The sequence below is a fragment of the Pipistrellus hanaki genome, assembly GCF_964339955.1.
Source record: "Pipistrellus hanaki genome assembly, chromosome: 8".
Lineage (NCBI taxonomy): Eukaryota > Metazoa > Chordata > Mammalia > Chiroptera > Vespertilionidae > Pipistrellus > Pipistrellus hanaki.
This window is the reverse complement of record NC_140510.1, coordinates 75,148,856-75,174,580: the sequence shown is the minus strand read 5'-3', so window position 1 is coordinate 75,174,580 and position 25,725 is coordinate 75,148,856. Positions and strand designations below refer to the sequence as shown.

General features: G+C 42.2%; 2 protein-coding genes across 34 annotated transcripts in view; one reads left to right on the top strand and one right to left on the bottom strand.

The window, feature by feature from the left end:
* RAPH1 (Ras association (RalGDS/AF-6) and pleckstrin homology domains 1) overlaps positions 1–9,690 on the top strand; it is a 78,156-nt gene extending 68,466 nt beyond the window's left edge. For all 5 annotated transcript variants that reach the window (XM_084893168.1, XM_084893170.1, XM_084893169.1 and 2 more), the window contains one exon: positions 9,170–9,690. The gene's annotated coding sequence lies outside the window, so the exon portion shown is untranslated. The remainder of the gene's footprint in view (positions 1–9,169) is intronic.
* Positions 35–25,725, bottom strand: part of ABI2 (abl interactor 2) — a 58,659-nt gene continuing 32,968 nt past the window's right edge. For 2 of the 29 annotated variants that reach the window (XM_084893221.1, XM_084893243.1), the window contains 7 exons: positions 25,355–25,501; positions 24,564–24,688; positions 23,422–23,598; positions 20,475–20,633; positions 16,021–16,107; positions 12,562–12,735; positions 35–4,481 (listed from right to left, as the gene is read on the bottom strand). In XM_084893221.1, the coding sequence (XP_084749347.1) occupies positions 4,306–4,481; positions 12,562–12,735; positions 16,021–16,107; positions 20,475–20,633; positions 23,422–23,598; positions 24,564–24,688; positions 25,355–25,501 (1,045 nt within the window). In that variant the 3' untranslated portion in view covers positions 35–4,305. The remainder of the gene's footprint in view (positions 4,482–12,561; positions 12,736–16,020; positions 16,108–20,474; positions 20,634–23,421; positions 23,599–24,563; positions 24,689–25,354; positions 25,502–25,725) is intronic. The other 27 variants (XM_084893232.1, XM_084893244.1, XM_084893249.1 and 24 more) reach the window with 17 other exon arrangements.

The following is a 25,725-nucleotide window of genomic DNA, read 5'->3' as shown; positions in this document are numbered from 1 at the left end:
GGAGGTTACTTCCATAAATATATTCACAAGACACTTACTTTGTGGAATTTTATTTAGGTCAGGTTCTTAGTACACAGCAACATTCCAAATACAATTTCAGAATTAAGAAGTGAATGCTCCCCCACTCCTGGAGGTGGTTTAATGGCACACACACGCACATAACTGGCAACAACTGCTCCCTCAGTTTTCTGTGGTTTTACCGTACAACTGGCCAGATCACAAATTGTTTACATTCTTTTTGTAAACCATTCAGTTAAAAGATTCAGGGACACAAATATTATAAAAACTGCTTTTTCGTAGCATTCTAAGTTGCAAAAGATGATAAAATAAGCTTTTTGGTTTTGGGATGCTTTTTTTATTAAAGAAAAAAATCTCAAGGTATTTAGCAAGGGTTATTTGTCCTTTAAAGAATGATGTGATGGATTCTCAATAAGAACTAGGAACAAAATCAGCATGAAGCAAACCTAAGATAATGACGGCAATGTCCGTTTAACAAAAACCTGGTTTATAAGGCTGCTGACTGTGCTCCTACCAGTGCTGAAACAGTGCTTCTGCTGCAAACACCTACAGGGAAGGCCATTTGTACTGCAGTTAGACTAAACTTGTTTAAAGGAGTGTACTAACAAATACTGTGGTGGTATTAACTGAAGCATAGCTTTTCAAGTATCTTTCTGAAGACATCAAGGAGAACTCAATTTTTGAAGAAACATACAGCACATTCATTTAAGACACTGCAGAAACAGTAAGTGGCAGAGTCAGAAACTTTACCATTATTAATTAGCTTTTATCAGAAATGAACCATCTAACCTCATCAGTAAAATGAGACTGAACTAAAATCTCATCTAACTCTAAAATTCCATGATCCTAAATAAATCGTGTGAGGGAAATCACCAATCAAAAGTTTGGTGATTTGGCAGTCACCTGCTAATTCCTCCACCGAGTCCTTTTCAAAGGGAAAGGTGGCCCTGTTCTCCTCTGAACAGAAATCAAATAATTTGAAAATAGTTCTTAATGCAAGTGGTAACCTGCTGGAAGGAAATGGACACAAAAGGACAAAAGCAAACTACCATTCTGAGGCCTCGCAAATCATCTTCAAACAACCTAAGATGCCAAGGAGCAAAGCCACATTTCAGAAATCCCTGCGATGCATGAGACATTCTAGTTGGGTGATCAGTGGTCAACAGAGCCAAATATCAACAGTTCCACAATTGAAATTTCTTCTGAGAGCCAAAATTTTTAAACAACTTCTAATACCACTTCTTCAAAATAGACTCACCCAGGCCGTGTTTTGTGGAAGAGCCACACTCAAGGGGCCAAAGAGCCACACATGGCTCACGAGCCGCAGTTTGCCGACCATGGGTCTAGATTTTGACACGTTGATACTTTACTGCCTTATTTCTGATTTACTGCCTTGGCCGTTAGGTCAATGACAAAAGTATTTTCATTCATACCACCATGGCCTTTCAAACAACTGTATCAAAAAAATAAGTTAATTAAAAGGAGTGACTTAAAAGTTATTATTTTAAGGAAATAGGGATTGGACAGCAAATCAAAAAGGAAAAAAATTCCAGTTAGATTATATCCTGATGATAAGGTTGCTTGCTTGTCAGCAGAGTTAGTCTTGGATCCCCTTTGCCACAATATTATGTAGCATGTGAGATTTCTACGTTCATTTGGAATTCCTACTGCCCACTATCTCATCTCACTTATAAAAAGATAAATGGGAAAACTGACAAAATAAGAAATACTACCCTCTCAGACTCAACAGCATGCAATCTATAAAATGTCACATACTTTAAAGGCTCCCATTACTGTAGGCCTGGCCCATTGTTACATAATATCCTTCTAAGACAATATATAGAGTTCAAAACTGTACAAAAATTTGAAGTATGCAGAAAATCAAACATTTTTTGAAATCACACATTAGTACTAAATACAGAGGAAGGTCAGCTGACCTGTGGTTCCCCTAGCTGCCGGCCGGCACCACCAGTGTCGTCTGCCAACAGCAACAGTCCGACAGGCAAGCCGCTGCCGCCAACTCCGGATGCGCAGTTGTCTGCCATCGGTGTGCGGTACGGAACTACTTTCTGGATTTCAAATACCTTCTTATTGGGTATTTAAATAAATAATTGGAACATACCATTTTAAACATTTTCCTAGTTATACACCAAGAAGAGCTAACCTGTCCAAGTAGTCTAGGTTGGGTTCATAACGAAGCCGACAGCTCAGAGGACACTCAAGGCCATTATTTCAAAGGAAAACAGGATAAAGGGTGTTGGGATGATCTCACGAAAACATGGAGGCAAAGTCAAATTTAAAGTTAAAGAGAGCTAAAAGCAAAATGGCTGACTTGCAATATGTGTGTGGGGGGGGAGAGGGGCCTTCAACTTTACAACGAAAAGTCTTGACAATGGAACTGTATCTGGGTCTCAGTCAAATGGCGAAGTTTTGTGCCCTGATAGACTCACGAGAATGTTCCCCCTGCACCGTCTGAATTCCCTCACACACTGCCACCATGTACGTCCATTTCAATCATGTCCTCTATCTGTACTAGTTCATGTTCAAGGCTTACATGTGAAACAGCTGACCCTGAGACCCAGGCAATTGAAAATCCACCTATAACGACTCCCCACAACTTTACTACTACCGCCAGCCTTCTTTATCTGTGGGGGATCAAATCCAGAACACACACACACACACACACACCAAAATCCTTGGATGCTGAAGTCGCTTACACAAAATGATCTAAAACAATGCACACAGCTGGTTCTCCACATCTGTGGTTCCCAACTGCAGGTTGAAAATACTATTTTCAATCATAACTGGTTGAAAATGCAGATACAAAATCCAGGGATACAGAGGGCCAACTGTATATTTCTTGAAAAAATCCACTTGTACAGTTCAAACCCATGTTGTTCAAGGGTCAACTGTATATGTAGCTATTCCCTCTCCCCTTTGAACCCGCACAGGGAAGTCGCTGGGCCTGGGAAGAGCCATGACTGGGGCTTAACCATGCTGGTTCATCTCCGAGTTTCACCTGTGAGCAGCAAAGCCCTCCTGGGTTTTGTAAACACTTCTTATACTGATTACCGAAAGGATTCAAGCCATCTTACTGACTCCACTGAACTTGTAGCTATAAAAAAAGGGCTTTATTGCAAAGTCCTATCAGTTTTTAATCTATGTAATGGGATAAATATTTGGTCTTACCCCACTATTCTTAGTCTGAGAAACAAGGTTCAAATTCTCACCAAAGGAAGCTACTTCCAAGGCAAACCACAAAACCAAGAGAGTATTTCCCTTTTCTAGGTCAAGTGAGTCAACCACTCGGCGGCAGCTAACACTGGCCATTAACGTCACTCCAGGATTACAGCAGCAAGCCTTCTATTCCCAGTGACTATCAAGAAATTTGAAAATAACTGCTAGTTTCCTCAAAAAGGAAGTTTTTCTCAATAGTGAAAGTAAACAGTTGGTCTAACTTCCAAAGTCCTGCTCCTCAAACCAGGGCTCAAGGCAAAGCCTTAGATCCTGCTGGGCAGCACATTTCTACAGTCCAGCCTCAGAGCCCTAAGCGCCTTCCCGGCCAGCATCGCACACCTGCTTCCGCACGTGAGCCGGGCCCCTGCGCACAGCGGGGTGCTGGCCCTCGGGGCCACCAGTCTCATGCAGCAGCAGCACATTCAGTCACACTGGCCACCGCCAACCACCCTCAGAATGCTGGGAGACTCATTCTATCATCATCTACAGATTGAGAAACATGATGGGATGCAAGTCAGTTCAGCATTCACTGGTATTCGCAAGTACTGAGCGAGGACAGAATTTACCTGTGAGAGGAAATGAGCCACCAGAAACAACTAGAAATGGTTCAGTACGGTACTCAAGCATCGGTTCCCTCCTCAGACGGGTGGGAGGAAGTGGGGTACGCGGCAGGCCACAGGGCTAACCCTCTGGCACAGGCACTGAAGAACAGCCAGGGCCACAGGTACAGTATTCCTGAGAAAGATCCCAGATTCTGCTCTTGAATCAGTCCTAACCAGATTCGTTTTACAGTTATGCTGTTATTCCTCTACATATTCAGAAAGGGTCACTTTATTTCAATCCAGACCGCTCAGCATAGTACAAATGATGACAGAAAGATCCATTTGTTCACAATTAGGTTGCTTTTTTGTTTTAATACTGGGGGATAAACGGGGGGGAAAACCCAATACATACGTAGTTACCGTTTGTGTCCTTCATTCGCTTCACTGGGAGAGTGCCGGGGCCGGGAGGGTTGAAGTCCGCTGTGCCGGAGGGACACCCCCGGCGAGCTCACTCCGAGTAGTGCATGATGGACTCCACATAGTTCCCAGGGAAGAGCCCCGTCACTCCGTTCATCACCCCCTCGTACCAGCCGTCGTCGTTCTTCTTGATGACATAAATAATGGCTCCTTCCTGAAAAGACAGCTCGTCTTCCTTGTCTTTTGTATAATCATAAATGGCCACAACTAGAGAGGAGGAAATAGGATGTGAAAAATAAGATTCCTACAAAGATAGGACCGAATGAATATCCATCCTCTCCCAACCTTTACAGCACCTCCAACAGTAACTTTCTAAACAGAGACCAAAATTCTTGTTCTCCTAATACCCAGTCCTGTGTACTGGGACCGAATCTTCTCCGGGAGGTTAGGTTCCAAGCTGTTTAAATGGCAAAGAAATCAGTGAAGTTCGCGATCAGCAGCCCATGGAGGAGCACCTCACTGAGGGGAGACACAACCCAGGATCCGGAAAGAGGACTATGCAGTTGAGCTTGTATCGTGTCAGACACGTCTTTCCACGTTAGATTGTCTGGTGCAGTGAGAAACCCATGAGAGGAGAGTGAGAAGAGGAGGGACTAAAGGGACAGGAGTCACTGAGGAAGATAGTTGAGTTCCCACAGGTTTTATGCGCAAATGCTGGGAGTCCATTATACATACTCTCTCAAAACACACGGGGCATTATGCTACCAATTTAACACACCCCATAACACACTACAAGTGTCACGGAAGCCGAGGTACCTGTAAGCTCTCCTGAAATTGTCACTGCTTAAATATCAATAACTTGGTAACTGGGGCTTTGTGATATTCTCAGGGACAGCCTCAGGCTCCAGTTGCATCTACCTCAACATTTTAGTTAATCTGGGAGAGCCTACTGCTCAAATCCACTTGAAGTTTTATTAAAAAAAACAAAAAAAAACATTGTTTCTTATTTCAGAGAGGAAGGGAAAAGCAGACAGAAACATCAATGATGGAGAGAGAGTCATTCACTGGCTGCCTCCTTCACCCTCCTGCATCCTTCAGGGGATGGAGCCTATAACCCAGGCACAGGCCCTGCCTGGGGATTGAACCATGACCTCCTGGTTCACAAGCTGACGCCCAACCACTGAGCTATGCCGGGCTAGCAGATTTCTCTCTTTTGTAAAGAGATCCTCTACCTTTTTATATCACTCAACAATCTCCATCTACCCATCCTTTCTGAGAAACATACTGTACTTACTGACTTGGTTAGTTTCTCATGTAACTTTAAACCTCGCATAAAAAAGAAACAAACTACACTAGCAGTTTATGATACTTGCCCCAGTTCATTTGTGTGTCTGACCTAGTTTAATATAATTAAATGGCTTTGTTAAACTGAGTTTTTGTATCAGAAAATACTTCAGAGAGGCCTAGGAGGAAGTTAGTATGTATTTCTCAAAACATAACCAAGCCCTAACACCAATATACACTGAGTGGCCAGATTATTATGATCTCTGAAGGTATAACAATCTGGCCACTCAGTGTATATCTTATATAATAAAAGGCTAATATGCAAATTGTCCCCTCAACCAGGAATTCCACGGGCAGGCTGACCAACTGCCCATGTCCCCTCCCCCTGGCCAGACCCCACCCAAGCACGAATTCATGCACTGGGCCTCTGACACACACACACACACACACACACACACACACACACACTGAGTGGCAAGATTATTATGTGTTCAGAGACCATAATAATCTGGCCACTCAGTGTATATTAAATGAGAAAAAAGTTTAACTATAAAAGTAAAACAAGACGTATATTTCTAGTCAACCTAATATTTTTTATCACTCCTAGTTAACACTCGATGCTTACCAAAATGCAAACCCAATGAATAATTCAAGCGAGACTGTCCCTAAGTCCTGTTAATTCCGCCTCCTAAAGCTCAAAACCAACACCGCCGTCAGCAGCGTCTTCATCTGGAACGTACCTGACCGGGGGCCTGAGGACTCCCCATGCGTGTGTCTGATGATGAAGGAAAACTCCTCTGGAGTCCCAACTTTTATAAACTGCTCCCCAAACTGCCCTGACGTGAGAGCCAGGCATCAGTCACAGCCGTTCTCATTTCCTATATATCCTTCTACGTGTGAGTGCGGAGCACTGTCTTAAAGTATAATACAAGACACTCTGGTGCCAAAGAAACCATCCAAAATATTCGTGTGATGTTAAAAGGAGAATCACTCCACCGAGTAACCCAGCCTTTTGCAGGTTAAAGTTAGGAGGCTCCATTTCTTTAAACCAGTGGTCGGCAAACCATGGCTCGCGAGCCACATGAAGCTCACAAGCCGCGGTTTGCCGCTCAGTTGACTAATGAGTTTGCCGACCACTGCTTTAAACAAACATTCAGACTAATGTAGTTATCAGTCGACATATAAAACATTTTTAAAGATGGAACATTATTTTACTTTCGGCAGGTAACTCGGAAGGAGTTAAAGGAACTGGTGGCAGTGCCACGTGAGGAAATACTTCCGTTTGTATCAGCTTCATGGGAGAACAGGGTTCAGCACCTCTGCTGCAGCTAAGGCCCTCAGCTCTTCCTCAGAAAGGTATCCAATGTGGCCTCCCAACTCCTCCTTTCTTCTTTTATTCAAAAAGGTTAATTGATTTTAGAGAGGAAGGGAGTAAGAAAGAGAGAGAAACATCGACGTGAGTGAGAAACATCGGTCAGTTGCCTCACACACGTCCCAGCTGGGCATCAAACCCGCAGCCTTCAGTGCACAGGAGGGCGCCCACCGAGCACGCTCCAGGGCCCTGCTTCCTTTCTAGTGCATCTGCCTGTTACAGCAAGTACATGGGAACTTACCATCAACTGCTGGAAAATCTTCCACAAGTTTCTACCATCAGATTTTTAAAAAGGAAAAAGATCCAAACATCTCAGCATGGTACTCAAGGCCTTCCGTCACCCATTACAACTTCCTACACACACACCCAGGCCCTCCCCCCACACCCACCACGCCCCCTCCCTCTGGCACTCTCACCGGCCAAACACCGTGCCTCCGCTCAGAGGACCCTCTGCTGCAGGCCTTGCTAGCTCCCCTCTGCCTGAGAATGCTTCACTGTTCAGGGCACATCACAAATGTCCTCCGACAAGCTTCCTGGAATCCCCAGACAGGATTAATGGAACTATCCATTTTTTGACAATCATTACTGGAGCATCCATGCTGACTTTTAGAGATAGGAAGATGAGCAAGACAATGGTCTTATAAAGACAGAAATGTTGTCTGATAAATTACCATACATTGTTGACACTTCTACAAAGAAGTTATATCATTGGCCTGGAAGAACACAAGATCAGATGGCTTGGAAGGGATGGGAATCGAAGAATTTAAAGCCAGTAAACTGTACAGCCGAGACTCACTCAATCCCAGGTCTGCCAAAGCCCCAGCTGAGGAATGGCTAGGAATGTGCGCGCTGGAGTTACACACTGAGTGCCAGCTCTGCAGTTATTAGATCAGAACACATCTAACGTCCCGAAACTTCTTTTTGCTCCACTGTCCAACGGAAACGACAACAGTGCTAACACCCCAAAGCTCTGCTCTACTGGACGAGGCAATGCAGACAACACCCAGCCCGGGGCCTTGTACATAATGAATGCTAGCTGCTTTTATTATCATTAATAACTATAAGATGCACTGTCTTTTCTCTATCACTAACATTTTCTGTTATTTTCTCTAACAAATTACCTTTAACCTCATTTTCTAGTCTGCAAGATGGGGAAACTATCTTACATATGTAGTAAGTCTTACATCATGCCAGGCACATGATGGGGAGTAATCAAAGGCTACAATAAACCTCTATGGCTGTGGTTCTCAACCCTGGAATTACCTGAGGAACTTGTAAAAATTCTGACAGTCCCACAGACTCTGATTTAATAGGCCTGGAGGGCAGATGTGTCAAACACTCCCTCTGTGACTCAAATGTGCAGGGTTAAGACCAGTTCCTAAGGTCTAAGATAGCAAAACGAGTCAGTAGACAACAGCCTGAACACACACACACACACACACACACACACACACGCATGCACGCATAAGAGCCATCATAAGCTGAACACAGCTAGTATGTTTTTGTTTTGTCAGAAAGAGTAAGGAAGAGCTTATTCAGTTTTCATGTTTTAAAAGACTTGAACTTAACAGAAATAAGCCAAACCCTTAAAAACAGCTTAGGGAACAATTCAGGCATATTCTTTAAAACTTTAAAGAGTTACTTGGACTCAAAACAAACTTACTTTCCTCTCACAAATCTCTCCAGATTTTTACATGTTCACTAAAGAGTCAATTTTTAGAAAGCAAACTTCATCGTGCTATTCTCTTAAGGAATAACAGGGAGTTTTCCATGGCTGAGATCTTCCCTTTGTCTAGGACAGGGTTAAAATCCGCTAAGGCGTCTGTTACACACAGTCAGTGCCCAAGGCCGAGTCCTAGAGTACTGCCTTGGGCTCTTTCTCCCCCCTTAAAAGCAGCTTTAATGAGGTATTAGTTTAGACACAAAACACAAGCATTTAATTGCAGAAGTCGATGAGTTTTCACAAACGTATGCACCTGTATATATGATCAGCGTATAACGACCACAACGATCAGATACAACATGCCCGTCACCCCCACATCTCCTTGTGCCCCTGAGTAGATCCCCTCATCCACCAGAACCGCTCCCTGAAAACCACTGGTCTAGATTTCATGTAGATGGAGTCATAAAGCAAGAATCTTTCTTGGTCTTTTTCATTAGGGTAACACGTGAAATCCCTTCAGATAGCTGCTTATAACAGGAGTTTGTTCCTTTTCACTGAACAGTATTTCACTGAATAGATGAATATATCCCACAATTAATTTATTCACCATTTTAAAAACATTTGGGTTGCTTCCAGGTTTTGGCGACTATGAACATTCAAGTCTTTGTGTGAACACCATCGTCATTCCTCGTAAGTAGCCACTGCAGGAAGGAAGGCCAGATCAGCTGGCAGGGGGATGTCTTGCTTCATAAGAAACTGCCAATGTTTTCCAAAGAGACTGAGACATGTTGCCTTCTTACCAACGAAGTATGGGAGATCCAGCTGCACCACTCTCCCCCTCTTGGTGCAGTGTGTTGTCATTGCAGCCATTCTAGAGGGTGGATGGTGCTGAGTTTGGTTCACAGTGGCTTTAACCTGTGTTTCCCTCATAACTAACACTGAGCAGCTTGCCTGGCCACCGTGGCTCAGTGGCTGAGAGTCAACCTATGAACCATGAGGTCAAGGTTCAATTCCAGGCCAGGGCAGATGCCCAGGTTTCAAGCTCAATCCCCAGGAGGAGGCAGCCAATCAATGATTCTCTCTCATCAAGTGATGTTTCTCTCTCTCCCTCTCCCTTGCTCTCTCTGAAATCAATAAAAAACGAATTTTAATACCGAGCTTCTTTTCATGTGCTTATTTGCAATTCATGTATCTGTTTGGTAAAATGTGTTCAAAGTTGTCACCTTAGTGTAGGGGTGTCGAACTCAATCAGAGAAGGGGCCAAAATCTAAAATCCAGCCTAAATCGCGGGCCGAATGGTTTACTGAACAGTCATAAACTGACAATGTCATAAACTGACAGCGGAGTGCAGTGATGACAGCGCGGTGCGGGCCACATTGCAAGGCCTGGCGGGCTGGATTTGGCCCGCGGGCCTTGTGTTTGACACATGTGCCTTAGTGAATTATTTTGCAAATATTTTCCCAGGCTAATATGGCTTGCCTTATCATCTCTTCAGTGTCTTTGAAGAAAAGTTTAATTAGTGAAATTCAATTTATCACTTTTTTTCTTTTTAAGTTTCATGTATTTTTGTGGTCTCCACAAGATTTTTTTTCCTGATCCCAGAACATAAAGTTTTTTCTCCTACATTTTCCCCCAGAATTTTTATAGTTTAGATTTTACATTCAGATCCAAAATATATTTCAAATTAATTTATGTGTATTGTGAGTTAAGGGTGGAAGTTCATGTTTTGAATATGGATATCTATTTGTTCAACACTATTTGCTGAAAACACTATCCTTTCCTCACCGAATTATTTGAGTTCTATGTATTCTGGTGCACTGATTTATATTCCTATACTTACACCAGCACCAGTCTTACACACGCAGCTTTCCACTAGAACTCTGAAGTCAGGTGGTGTAATTCCTCCAACACCAGACTTCTTTTCAGATTGTTTTGACTATATTAGATCGTTTGCATTTCCATATAACTTTTAGAATCGTCTTGTCAATTTCTATAAGACTGACTTCTATTTTTATAGGTATTGTATTCCATATATGCATACCATTTTTGGGAAAACCAGTCTCAACAATAATTATCAAAGAGCATCATACAGTTCTCAAATTTTAAGGCTTTTATTAATTTATCTAAATGTTTTAGTTTTTATCATGCAAGTCATTCATATATTTCATTCAATTTATCCCTAAGTATTTCATATGTTGTTATAAAAGTTGTTTTATAAATTTCAATCTCCAATTGTTTGTTGCTGAAATAATAAAATGCAATTAACTTTTTACACTGAACTTGTAACCTATACTCTTTAGTTCTACCAGATTTCTGTAGATTGCTTAGGATTTCCTACATGAGATCTTATCTTTTGCAAAAAAAGACTCTGATATTATCTCACATATCTGTTGCTGTGTTTAGTGTTTTTTTCCCATGCCTCATTTTAAATAGTTTGTACTGTCATACCGTCAAGGTTGCTTCTTTGAATACTGTATTTTTTATCTTCAAAAAAGTGAGTTTTTCTCTTCTTTAAAAAATGTGTACATTTCCTCTTATGTTCATGTTTTCCTTTACTTTCTTGAACAGATATGGCATTTATAATAGCTATATTACACCCTTATAAGGTAATTCCATTATCTTGGTCATTTCTGAGTCTATTTCCATTAACTGACTTTTCTTCTAATTATGAGTTACTAAAAGGATATTTTCCTACTTTTTTACATGGCTTGCAATTAACTGGCTGTTGGCCACTGTAATCCTGACTTTTTAGTGCACTGGCTTTGTTGAACAGTATTGAGTTTTGTCCTGCAGCTCAGCTGAGTTACTTGAGATCAGCTGGATGCTTTCAAAGGTCTGCAGGCAGCTGTGTTGGGGCAGTCCACAGCAACTTTCATCTATGGCCAATTTGCCCCCCGAGTAGGAGGACACACTGTAAGGCCTCTTCTCTACGCCTTGTGTATTACACGTCTTTCTATTCTGACAGGTCTGGGTACATGAACTATTTCCAGGCCTGTGTCATGTCAGTAATTTTTCTGCCTTGTTCTTTCAGTATCAGATCATTTCTTCACATGCCTGTACAAATCAGTGCTCTGTTCAAGACTCAATGGGACCTTCCAGAGATCTCCTAAGCTCTGTCCTCTCTGTGGCTTCCATCTCTACCTTCTCTGTACAAGTCAATGCCCATGCCCTGTTTGTTTTACATCCTCCTTGCACTATGGCCTGGAAAGCCAGGGCATCCCAGGCTCACCTGGAGTTCCTTCTCTCTGGGGTCAGAGGCCACCACTGCCTATAGTCTACTGATTCAAAACCACTGCCTTAATGTGTTCTGGGTTCCTGTTTTAGAAGAGAATAAATCTAATTACTGTTGCTCTATTTTGACCAAAAGTGGAAGTCTACCATTTCTTAATGTAAATTCCCCATGTGATTCTAAATGTGGGCCAGTTTTGAGATCAGTGAGTAGCTTTAATTTCCTTAAAGCTTCCTGCAAGACAGCACCCTTTTTTCTGAGCTGATTAGTACTGATAATATTTGGAAGTCTGTGTCCCAAGCACCATGGCATGGTTAGCTGGTATATTCAGAGAAACTTTCAATAAAAGAAATGCCCAATACTACTTTGTGAAGAAATGAAGAAACCATTCTTCTTTGGAAGTTTCATATGGAGATGCTTAAACTGAAATATCTGATAAAGATGCCACAAAAGAAGCTTTATAAACCATGGGGGCAGAAATAACTAGTAAATTGGGGGGGGGGGGGAACCACCTCTTCCTGAGGCACTCCAGGAACGCCCCCCCCCCTTTTTTTACTTTTGTCTCACAGAAACCATCCACAAAGAGCATGCTCAACAGGAAAAATGCGTTATCAATAGAAACCAAACAGTCACAGCATTTTACTAGCATGCTTTCAAAACCACTAAACCTATAAACTAAGAATATACATGTAATATAAGCAAAATTTTTCTTATCAGTAAAACAAAAACTTCTCTTTGGTACCAGCACGTCATTCCTGTGGGCAGAGTTCTCCCCCCCCCCCCACAGCCTGACACTTACCCTTCTCCAAGTAAGCGCGCGGGGCCCAGGGCGGGTCCTCCTCGGCGTAGGGATCACTGTACTCCACCACGGCGGCCTCCTCCTCCTCGTAGTCTTCGGGAGGAGGGGGCGGCGGGGGGGACTCGTCAAAGACTGGCTCTTCCGCAGGCGGTGGTGGGGGCGGTGTGTCTGAAACTAAGAAGGTGCCAAGCTGAAACAAACTGCACCTAAGGCCAAGTTCTATATTTCTTATCGAAGCTGAGCTTGTACGTTCATGAACTAGAAACCTACACTCGAAAACAACCTTCAGAAACCTGAGCGGAGAGAATTCCTACCAACTAGAAAGTGTCCCCTCTCCAAGCAGGGCTCTCTCCTCCCCGTGGGCTAGTGTGTATGAATGCGGAATAAAGCTTAGCTGAAATAATTAACCGAGCCTTGGAACCTGTTTATGCCAAATCAATATAGTTTGGCTTTATATGCTATCCAAGAAGTGATTATCAGAAATATTAATAACTTGGATACTTATAAGTGTACTTAGTTTATAAAAATTAGAATGACTCCAATGAAAAGTCTAAGTTTAATAATCTGCTGCTTTCTCTCAGTGAATTTCTTAAATATAGCATCTTACCAAATCAGCAGGGCAGAAATCACAAATAATTTTAGGTAACTTCATCTCTGAAGATGTTTGTGTTTAGTTTGGTTATTTCAGAATTTCTCCAAGGTAAAAATATATGAGTGATTTAAAATATTTTAAATATCTCTTTATTGAGATCTGCTTCCACAGCTCAGGTGTCAACATATATAGTAATGTCTAAATATCATCTCCAAACTCAGGAACTCAAAGCTTTTAAAACGCTTGATATATACAAGCACAGCTCAAGAAAATAAACCGAATAAAGAGAGTTGCATTGATCAGTTGTTCCATTTTAATGAACAGCGCAAATTCTTATTTATGAAGCACCAGTATTGTTTCTGTGAAATTCTCTGAGCAATCTGTTTATTTTCTATTTTTTTCTCTAAACCTACTGAATGAATCAAATGAATTTAGAAGACTGCTGACCGGTGAGGATTATAAACTTCATACTCTGCCTTCTCCCAGGATTCTTCCCATCTGCTGGGCCACTTTGCACTTATTAACGTACCTACTTTATGAACTTTAAAACTTTACCCATTACAAGTATTTCTTTTAGTTCTAATGTGTATTTTTTAACAAACAAAACATACATGTGGTTTTAACAAAGTTTATGACAAATTATATGTAGTTGGGGTAAGAATCAATATTTCCTATTTGAATTTGAACAATTCCACAAAAATATACATCCAAATGAACTCTGTCTTTCAAAACAATCACCTTGAGAAATTACCCAGTTACTCAAAGATGTTGCCACTGCTCGTTTTTACCTTTTCTAATAACTGCCTGAGGGCCAATTTATGAAGGCGAAAACTGGCTTTCATGCCTACAGAAAAGTAAGTGGAAGAGCAGAAATTGGAACGCCAATGTTTATCATCTTAAAAGCTTACAATACTACAGGATAAGATAAACACACTAACGTTAAGATAAAGTTTCAACAAACATCAACTGAAAGCCTACTATGGTTAGGTACCTTCTACACTCAGCACTGGGAATAGAGCAGTGAGCAAGTCTTGAAGACATGGACAGCCAAACTTTTGTTTATAATTAAATGCAGTAAGTGCTTTAAGTCATTGTGGAAAATACAGGAGTAGACCAACTCTCTTACATGGTTTCTGAAACCTGAAAGAATAAGAGTTTATGTCTAGGGGGTGGGAAGGAGTAGGGGTGGATATTTCATGTCGGATGTAAAGGAAAAAAGCAAAGAACTGACCCAAGTTCCAAAGGGAAGAAAGCAAAGAACTGACCCGAGTTCAGCAGAAAGAGGCTTGAGGAAGCTGAAGAGGACTAAGCAGGAAGGGCCTTGTGACAGTTGGAGCTTTATCCAAAGAGCAAGGGGGAGCCATAGAAGGGTTTTAAGAAGAATAATGGGATCACTGCTACACACTTAGCACAGAATAACTGGTTCCAAATAATTCCAGACTTCTTTCAAACATCAATCTTAATACAGAGTGACTTAAAAATAATGTATTTGAAAGCTATGATAATCTCAAAAGATAGGTGTGTATCTTTCCAAGGTGAATGTTTTGAAGAGGACAACACTCATTTGAATGTATAAGTCCTCCTATGTCTTTAAACCACAGCACACCTCATACACCTCTTATTTTTATACGTTTTGTAGGTGAGAAATGTATATGGCATGGAAAGAAATTAGAAAAGATAACCCAAAAGGCAATCATATTGTGGTAACACTGGAGGTGCTCATGGAATACCCTCCACTACACTGAAGCAATAGAAGCTATTTTCAGAAATTAGCAAGTAGAAATGCAGAGACACCTGGAAGACAGAGTGAGCCCTCCCTCTAGTGAAACTGGGTCATCACCAGTGAAAACACAAGAAGAACTGTGTCAACAAAAACGGGGCACTTAGTTATCGAGGGAAGCACAAAAAGGGAGGGACTACAGTGTGTGTGTCAGATGCTTTCTTAAGTGCTGGGGAAACAGCCATGAACAAACAGGCAGGAGTCCCTGCTCCCACAGAGCTTACACTCTAGTAACGGCAATGCCCACGGCCCAAGGATCAAGGGCCTAAGCAACAGCGTGCACATCTTCTACCCCACTGGTGAGGCCGGCCCCGGTACTGGATGCTAACGGGCTACTTCAGCCTGACAACATTAAGTCTTTCTATAATGCAGTTTCCCTTGTTCAAATTCCAGGCCCATCAAGCAGCCTTCTGATTACAATGTAATTCCTCAGAGAAGCCATCTCCCAGTCAGACTGTTTACTGGCCTCTGTGCGATTCATCCCTGAATGCAGATACAGGCCTCCTGCTTTTCAGACATCAGTCTCCTGAGATTCCTTAATACTTCCCTAGGAGAAGCCTCAATTTGTCAATAAAATTAGTTATGTGATCCTGCATAACTCAACACCAGACCACAAGCCAATGGTAATTCATTGCCAATCTATGAGGCCTCTTAGGAAATAGAGAGGCAATTTGGTCCCCGGGGACCTACCATGGCCTAGCCATTTTTACACCTGGAATCACAGGACCAAAGGAAAATTCTCAGGCCAGCCACAAAACCCTAAGTTCCAGCGATAAAAAATTAGTATGTTTGAGCATCCCAGAGCGGGGGGAAAAATGGGATAGCTAGTGATTAAAGAACATCTCAGGTATGATCTTTCTTTTCTTACATGTGCCCGATTTAAATTTTTTTCACTACCAGGTTTTAAGTTATTTGAAAGTAGAGAATTTCATCTTAATTATTTTATCCCTACTAACTGCTCACATAGTGAATTATTTGTAATATTCAAATACTTTAAGTATCAACAAATGGATATTTAGCCAATCACATATAAATGACATTTATGCCTACAATCTGATCTACAGCATAAAGGAAGACATAAACTTACTATTTTCTTGGACTCTGGCCACAAATCCCATTAAAGGTAACTGAGGAGTTACCTGTAGGATGGAGGGAGGAGGAGGAGCAAGAGATACTGTAAAAACAAAAAAGGTGTGGAGGATAAGGGGTAAGGGCGAGTTACATTAAAAGAAAAGGATAATACAATAAAACGAACATGTAAGGAGGGAAACCACTATACTATGCACGAACATGTTATAAGATATATTAAGGATCCTCTTTTGAGGGGTAATTCATCAACATACAAAACAAAGTATTAGGAGAGTTTTAAGAACTGTTTTTTAAAAATTACAACATGACGTACTCATTTATCCATACAGACCTACTCTAATACATAATGGCAAACTGAGCTTTTCATGTCAATAACAGACCTCCTCAAAGAAAGAATTTCTTCAGACTCAACAGGTAATCTGGGTTTCGGGAAATTACCTTGATGGTTACAAATTTAAATATTTGTCAGTAAAAGGGAAAAACCCATTATATCCCAACATTCTAAATTTATAGTTCATTACATTAACCAGCAAATTAGTTTTTTATTCATTAATTAAATATTTACTGACTTCCTACTAAGTGGCAAGCACTAGACTAAGAGACCAATATCAAAACCATTCTCTGAGAGTCAGGTCTCCTTCATTACAATTTTTCATAATCCCAATTCATACCACCTGCTCAAGCAGATACATTTTCTCCCTGGCCCTACAGAAAAGGGTTAGCCTCATTCCAGTCATTCTCCTCTCCTCTCTGTGCCTTCCCCTCCTCTATCTCAAACAGCTGGTCTAGCACTAGTAAGCCTGCAACAAATGTTTGATGTATGTAAACACACAGATAAGCCAGGTATGTGCCAAACAATTTCCCAGGATTAACTCTATAATTACAGTTTCCTTCAGAATGGATATAAAGTATGGCAAGAATCCTATCTAATAGAGGGAATATACTAATTGACTGCCACACCCTCAAATATGGTGGTGCCCACAGCCACAAGATGGCGGTGCCCAGTCCCCTCAGCCCCACCGGGTGTCAGGCGTGCGGCATGGCTGGGCCAGCCACCAGGCGGGTCTGACCACTACGCGCACCTGCCTCCCAAGTCCCCCAATCCTCAGCCCCCCAGCCGCCCAGGACTGGCCCGAGGAGCAGGCAAACCTGGGATATCAACTGCCTACCCACCCAGGGCTGGCCCGAGGCACAGGCAAGCCTCAGATGGGGGCTGCCCAGCCGCCCAGGGCCAGCCGAGCCTCAAGTAGCCAGGGCTGTCGGCAGTGGCAGCAGCAGAGATGTGATGGGGGCTTCGCCTTCCCCTGATCGCCAGGTCGCCTCCCGCTCCCGAGGACTGTGAGGGGGGGCAGACCGAGCTGAGGGGAGCCCCCCTCCAGTGCATGGATTTTCATGCATCAGGCCTCTAGTCTTCTTACAAAGAGAGAATACCTTTAATAACTCCAAACTACAGATAAGACTAATAAAACTTAAAACTGAATGAGTTAGCACCCTCAAAGAGATCACATTCTAACTGGACACATAAAATAGTAATGTTAACCCAACAATTATTTGTAATAATTTCCTGGAGGTGGTGATGGTTGGTGAGACGTGGTAGTGCTAGTGGAGGTGGTAGCAGGGAGGAAGACTAGATGTGACTTGAGGAAATTGAACTGGATTGCCAAGCAAACAAGAGTTGAGAAAGAATGCTTTTCAAAGAACATGTTTTAGTAAAAAAAAAAAAAAAAAAAAATTCATTTAGAAAAAGCACTGATTAGTCAGCTAGCAAAGCTCCAGCTACCCTCTGTAAATAGTTACCAAACCAGGGAGTAGAAGGCAGAAGTTAACACAGAGAAGGATAGGAAAAAGAAAAACCGAAAAAAACGCCAACTAACTAAATGGTCTCACATGAATCTCAACTCACTGTACTTTCATAAGCATAAAAAATACTTTCATTAACATCATTCTATAAGGTATTCTTCTGCTTTAACATATACTTTCAAGTATGTTAAAATCAGACTTATAAAGAAAAAATATTAAAGTATTTAAAACATGTATAAATATGTGCTTAAACAGCCTTCATATAACTTCCCCTGCCACGTGCACAGCGTGAAATACCCCTGTGCACAGTATGAGTTCTGTGCATTACGCACGGTTGGTCCCAGGCTGTAAGAGGAAGCATCTTGGCTCCAGTACAGAACCAGCCCACTTTGGACTGACACGCTTTCAGATTTGTTTCCAAAGATAAGGAAGGGAATAAGGGCCCTAAGCCACAGTTGTCTAGACTTCTAGGATGTCTAGGGAGAGAGCTTACCTTCAGAACTATGAAATAACCCACATCTAACAAACTACAAGTTCAAAATAAAAATGCATTTAGATACAAAATAGCTCCTATTCAAATATGGGTTTGGGACAATATGACATAAAAGAATGGATGAAAAGACAGATTTGTCAAAATTAAGCTCAAAATGAGTTAAAAAGAATGGTACAGCCAAAATCACTAAGTGTGATCAAAGCTAGCAGTAAGATAAATATATTTTAAGTAGGGCAGTTGGTAATCACACTACAGGGCACACTATAATTAGACTATAAATTTGGCATTTAATCTACCAGAGAGACCCAAACCAATAAAGGGATTTGAATAAAGGAATAAGGGCCTCATTCTACATTTAACAAATAGTTACTGAGTACTATAACAATAAAAGTTTAATATGCTAATTAGACTGGCCAGACTAACGTCCTTCTGGATGACCTTCCAGAGAAGCTGGGGCTACAACAGCCAAGGCAAGCTGCTGCAGCTGCAAGGGCCACGCCCCGGGCACAAATTTCATGCATCAGACCTCTAGTCTCTAATAAGAAAAGCGTGATATGCTCATTAGACCTGTCGCCCTTCCAGACAACCCTCGGACAAAGCCAGGTCTGCGAGGGAACCCGGTGCCGGCAGCGGGGGAGGCAGGCCTGCTCCTGCACCGATCTCGTGCACCGGGCCGGCGTAACTGAACAACAGGACGGCAATGATGCACTTACGTTACACTGTGGACATCTTCCTCCCAACAAGAGAGAGCTCAGTAAGAGGGTGAGAGAAGGATTTTTGTTTTGTTGTTTTTATTTCATTGATGTCAGAGAGGAAGGGAGATAGGAACATTAATGATGAAGAAGTATCACTGATTGGCTGCCTCCTGCATGCCCCACCCTGAGGATGGAGCCTGAAACCCAGGCATCTGGCTTGATCGGGAATCGAACCGAGACCTCCTGGTTCATAGGTCGACACTCAACCACTGAGCAACACAGGCCAGGCAAAGGATTGCTTTTAATCTAAAAGCAGGTAGCATAGTTAAAACAGAAAGAACATGGAATCAAATAACATAAGTTCAAATCCTAACCTGACCATCACACCTCAGTCTTAGTTTCCTCGCCTATAAAAATACAGATGAAAAATAAAAATCAAATGGTAGGTATAAAAGTATTATTTAAGTTGCATTTATGAAGGGGGAGTATATTTCTTCTACATGACTCCAAATGCAACAAGGTTTCACCAAAAGGTAGTAGCCTCAGGAGCCAGATTTCCACTCCATAAAATTTAGGCTATCATTTTAAATTCAGGTTTTATCAAATACGGAATGAACTGACTGGCCTCTTTTTAAAAATATATATTTTTAGTGATTTCATAGAGAAAGGGGGAGAGAGATAAAAACATCAATGATGACAGAGAATCATTGATCGGCTGCCTCCTGCACACCCACTACTTGGGGGATTGAGCCCACAACCCGGGCATGTGCCCTTGACCAGAATCGAATCCGAGGCCCTCCACTCCGCAGGCCAACACTCTATCCACTGAGCCAAACCAGCTAGAACCTGGCTGGCCTCTTGACAAAAATCCAGAAAAACATAGTAAGCTGACATACCAGGTCCACAATAGTCAAGTCTAAGATGTGCTCTTAGCCTCTCTGGAGAAGCAAAAATTATTATATATACTATTACATACATGTGAGATTAAGTCTTCTGCATGCATGCAACTGAAAGGTGATTGTTGTATCTGAGTCCATCTGTCCGAGTCCGTTTTCCCATAGGTTTGGAGGAGAATGAAGAAGACTCTACAACTCTTCAAAAAATGTCCCTTTTACTTTGCCACTTACAAACCCTGTCCATGTACACTCAATTTTCATTTAATGCTATTCATAGAGCAACGATATCTGATTAAGAAGAAAATATTGTTTACCACACTATTTTTAAAAGCAAATAACCACTAGCACATTCAAAATGATTCTGTTCAAAAAAATTAAGTTCTACAACTTTATATGAAAACCATGTATTGAGTTTTTAAAAAATGGAAAATACAGTATTAGTAAACCTTGTCTTCATTCCTCCATTTATTCAAAATTAGCATATGCTAATCGTTTGTAACTGAAGGTTTTTCTCTGTGACTGAAGGTTTTAACCAGTATGTTCTATAATCTGCAAAAGAAAGTCTAACCTGGGTTCTGGCCGTAGAAAGGGCCTCCGTTCACCTGCGTCTGAAGGCTTGTCTGTGAGGTGATGGACGGGGGGCGGCGATAGGGCAGCGAGCCGCCTACCGTCGGGGGCGTGTGGCGGGAGACGGGTCTGTTCATGCTGTAGAACTGGACGGGATGGCCTGGAAACAGGAAGAGCGTCAATATGCGGTAAGAGGAAATCATCTCAGGAATGAAATACTTCAGGTGTGCGTGAATCTTAATAATATTATGGAAAATAAGAGTTAAGCTCATTGGTTATCTGACAAACAATGCAAGGTAACAGTGCTCAGCTGCATACCAAAGCGAAAAGACAGGGGAGTAGATTCATGATTAGGCTTGGAAAAGCTACATGTAAATAGATTATTTATTAACATTTTAATTGTAATAAATTAATAATTGGCCGAGACAGGTTTGGCTCAGTGGATAGAGCGTCGGCCTGAGGACTGAAAGGTCCCGGGTTCGATTCCGGTCAAGGGCATGTACCTTGGTTGCAGGCACATCCCCGGTAGGGGGTGTGCAAGAGGCAGCTGATCGATGATTCTCTCTCATCGATGTTTCTGACTCTATCCCTCTCTCTTCCTCTCTGTGAAAAATCAATAAAATATATTAAAAATTAATTAATTAATTAATTAATAATTGTAGAGGGTTTCAAAATCATCATACTTAACTAAAATTTATGGTTCACTTCCTCACCCCCCCAAATCCACTAAAAATACTGAAAATTAAAACTCAATAAAATAATAATGCCATTTGGAAAACAAAACAAAAAATGTTTGACACACAGACTTATTCCAAAAGAACAACAACAACAACTGTAAGGTAGCAAAGCAATTAAAGGGAAACAAAATATTTCTAGCAAAAGATCAACTGACATAATTAAATCAAACGCATCTTTATTCAAAGACATCCATCTCTAAAACTAGAATATTCTATTTTAACATTACAGTTTAAGAAATTTACAGATATGAGAAAAACTAAAAGCAAATCAAAATATATCTTATTTCTAATATCCCTAAATCTGTACTTTTTTTTTTTTTAGCAATTTTATTATATTTTGCTCTCTGAGAGCATTGCAATAACTAATGCCAACTGAAGACAGTCTTTCCTAACCATCCAATTTTCTCATGCAAACCAGTTCCTAAATTTTGTCTGCACTCCCACTCAACACCATCCAGCTGGGGGTGCACTGGCCCAGCGGCAAAGCACTCGAGCACCCAGAGCGACCGCTCCAGCAGCGGGAGGCAGAGAGGCTGCCAGAGAGCCCACTGTGCCAGGGTCATTCCAACACACCGACACTGCGGGCTCATCTCCGGTCAGGGCACAAACAAGAGCAACCAAGGAATGCATAAGTAAGTAGAATAGCAAGTTTCTCTCACTCTCCCCCCTCACTCTCTCTAAAAATAAAATTAGGAAGGGGGTGGGGGGAGAGAAGGGAAGGAGAAGGAGAAAAGGGAGATGAGTGAAGTTTAGAGGAAGAAAAGAGGAGGGAAGGAGAGAGGATAAAGGGAAGAGAAAGAAGGAGGGGAAAGGAAATGAAAAAGGGCAAGAGATGAAAGAAGGGAAAGTGAAAGGAGAAAAGAAACAAAAAACACATTTTTGATGTTATCCGTGACTGTACAATGGTCTTACATGACAAAAATCAATCTTCAGGAACTCCATAAATTTATCAAACCCGGACTCATGAGCTCACATGAAGACTATCATGAGTGCACTCAGATCTGCCCTAACGTGCGTCCTCTCTGCGCGGGGAGCAGCTCTCCTGCCAGCCGCTCATCCCCTTAACCTGTGCCAGGGCCTCCCCCTCGGCAGGACGGCAGGACGGCCCGGTCTGCGGTGCCGCACGGACCCCTGGCCGTGAGCCTCAGCAGCTGGCAGTCCCGGGCCGGACCTCACTCATTTCTGGCCGCAGCTCCTACACCAGCACGTTTCAAGGACACTGGCAGAGCAGCAGGTTCACAGGGGCCGGGGCTGCCACAGGAGGCGCCTGCAGTGACTCCAGGATGCTATTCACCCTCACCCATGCAGGGGCGCAACAAAACTCCCGCCGTTCCCGCGCCCTCCGGCCAAACGGAGCTGCGTGTAGATGAGAGAACAGCCCGTGTTTACATCTGCGCACTGCAGGAAGCTTGCCTTAAAAAGTGCTGTTACAGAAGCTATCTCATGGACCACCACCCAAAATCCATCTTAACGGAAAGTGTCTTTTAACACTTAAACATCAGCTCATAGCAGCAGAGCCAAATACATACTATATGAAGTCCTTGGCAAACTAAGGTGATATGTAGCCAAACACATTTTTATCAGAGGTAAGAGCTTATTTACTAACCAGCATCACTTTTATCTTTGCAAATATATTTTGTAGCAATTGATCCCTTTTCTCCTTCCCCATCAGAAAACACATTTTAGGTTATAATTTTAAAACACTGAAACACCAGTCAACCTTAAATAACACTTAAGTAAACCTGAAATTCTTTAAAAGTGCATTGTCTATGTTCCCAATGCTGCTATAATAAGCAACAGATTCTATTATAAAAGACTTATGAGACAGCTACATCAAATATCTCCTATAAATTGTACTTTAGAATTACCATAGATCTTTCTTTTTAATAATCTAACTTGTATCACAGTATTTGTAAATGACAACTTTCCAAAACTGTTTATAAAAGACATCTCCATAATAAATTCATAAATCTCTAGTAAATGAAATTCAAGCAATAGAAAACATATCTGTGCTGCTCTATTGGGAAAAAATGTAGGAGAAACTTTACCCTAATTTCCTTAGAATATTTTACTTTGGTCATGTGCCATTTTCTAGTTAGTAAATTATTCTAAATATACAAAGCACAAACAAACAAACATCACAAAGCCAGAGTTCAGTAATAAGAGCCAGATGACCGGATGTTGCCTGCCAAGGAACAAGCCAACACTCACCTGTAGGGGGAGTAGAAGAAACGGGGGGAGTTGGAGAAGCGAAGCCATCGGCAAGGGCCTGGGCGCCCCCAGAAGCGGCGTCTGGGGCAGCGCAGGGGACAGGAGCAGGAGCACTAGGGGCGGGGGCGGAGGCGGGAGTGGCAGGAAGGGGAGGAGTGCCAGCAGAGCCAGCAGGGGCTGAGGGGAGAGAGGAGGAAGAGGCGGCGTTAATGAGGCAATCCCATTAGACAGGGTGAGCGAAGGCCTAAGAGAACTTAATGTTAGACACTCAGTGCTCAGCACTAATCAAATACAAGAGGGCGTTAAAAAGCAGAGAATAAAGCGTATGTTAGAGGATTGTTAGGTGTGCAGCAAATAAGTCAAGACGCCAGGGTAAGGTAGAGGTTTTTTTAATTCATTAAGAAACAAGCATTCCTTTTTACCGGAAAGCCACTAGTCTGCAAGAAAAATGCTCCCTTCCTATTGTAATCTTTAGCATACTATTCTGTAAGTGGTATACCACACTAAGTACACAACAGCCTTCCAGTCTGAATTACCCAAATCAGAAAGCATGTTCCAGACATAAATATCTTATCAGATAAAAAACCATTCAGAAAAACACAAATCTCTCTTTTCCATGACTTTTTAAAAGGTAATATCTATTTGTTATTAAGATAAGTAAGTTAAATTGGTAAATTAAATTATGTGATATTCTACCGCGAAGTCATTTGTGTCGTGCTTTTAAAACCAAATTTTAACTTCGGTGTTCTCAGATTAAATAAGCACAGTTTTCTGTTTCAGAGAAAAGTGTAGCATTTCCGAGACTATTAAGTTCCAACGCTCCACTAAATTTAACTGTCAAAATCACTCCTGATATTTGTCCAACCCTTTGTTATAAATATGATTTTTCACAAGGAACGCACTGCCATCGCACAGCGGAACTGAACGTGTAACTAACTCAGGGGGAACCTGGAACCTCGGAGCACCCACGGCGCTGACGGCGCCAACGGAGCACAGAGAAGTGTGTGACATACACTGGCAAAGCACTCGGTTAAATCAACAAATGCATCATAAAGACTTGCCGACACTGCTGGGGTCCTAAAGGGAACATAAGTCCCGATTATGAAGAAGGCCCGCGGTAGTGAATGGGAAGCAGCCGTTACCTGGGAAGACGCTGGGCGGGGAGGGCGTGGGCACGGCGATGGGCACGCCCACGCTGCCGCTGCCGCTGTTCTCCCGGCTGCTGCTGCGGCTGCTGGGGTGGCTGCCTCCGCTGCTGCCGCTGCTGCTGGAGACAGGAGCGCGTGAGTGTGTGTGTGCGGGGGCTGGCATGTCCCACCTCTGGTGAACATGGTAACGATAACAACAACTCAAGCCCTCTACCTCACACATGAATCTCTTAATTAGTAGAGGAAAAAGCAGAGTTCAAGAAACTTGTTTTGACCACCTGTTAGTAAGCATATATTAAAGAAAGAAAATTATAAACATAAATGATAAATGAAGGGGCTCAAAACATTAAAAAAAAAAAAAAGACTTTCTTTTTACTACAGTTTACTGCCTGTCGGAAGAAACTTCTGAACAGATTATTTAATTTTATTTGTAACAGTATCTTGATATATTATCCCATATTAATGTTTTACTGCCTGTAGTTTTTCATCTGTAAAGTTCCACCAAAAAACAACTTGAAAATTCCCATATCTGGTCCATGATTTTTAAGGTCAATTATAAGTTAATTTTGCAGAGAAGTCTGTACTCTGACATGCCCCCCCTCCCCCTCCCCGGTTTCCTGACTGCCCAAAGTTGCATCAGAACATGAGGAGAGAGGCGGGATCAGATGAGGCTGGGAGAGCAGAGTGAGGAAAGGACTTGGTGCTGGGAGAATGAGAGAGAGTCGTCTGAACAAACAATGGTGCTGCGGCCATGCCGTTCGTTCGCACTGAGGCGGAGGAAATACCTGTAGGTTCGGTTTCTCTGATTCACAGAAGCTGTCCTCACAGGGCTCTGCTGCGAGGGGGCCATATTACGGGTTGGGCTGGGAACGTAATCATTGGGAACCACTGGAGGACGCACGGGCTCCAGTGTGCGGTAGGGGGAGTGCCGCCTACGAAAGAAGAGCGGATGGATGGTGTGATCAGCAAGGTCCGGCACAACCGATTCCGAGTTGCCAGTAGTGAAATACAATTTGTACTGAGAGATAGAAAAGTGTGTTTTTTACATAACCCAGGTACCAATTTCAGTCTTTCCTTAGGTATAATTTCTCCATCGTTAGGGTTGTGATGAGTCCTGTTATTTTTTAGTCTCCAACCTCATTTCCCTGTGCTAATG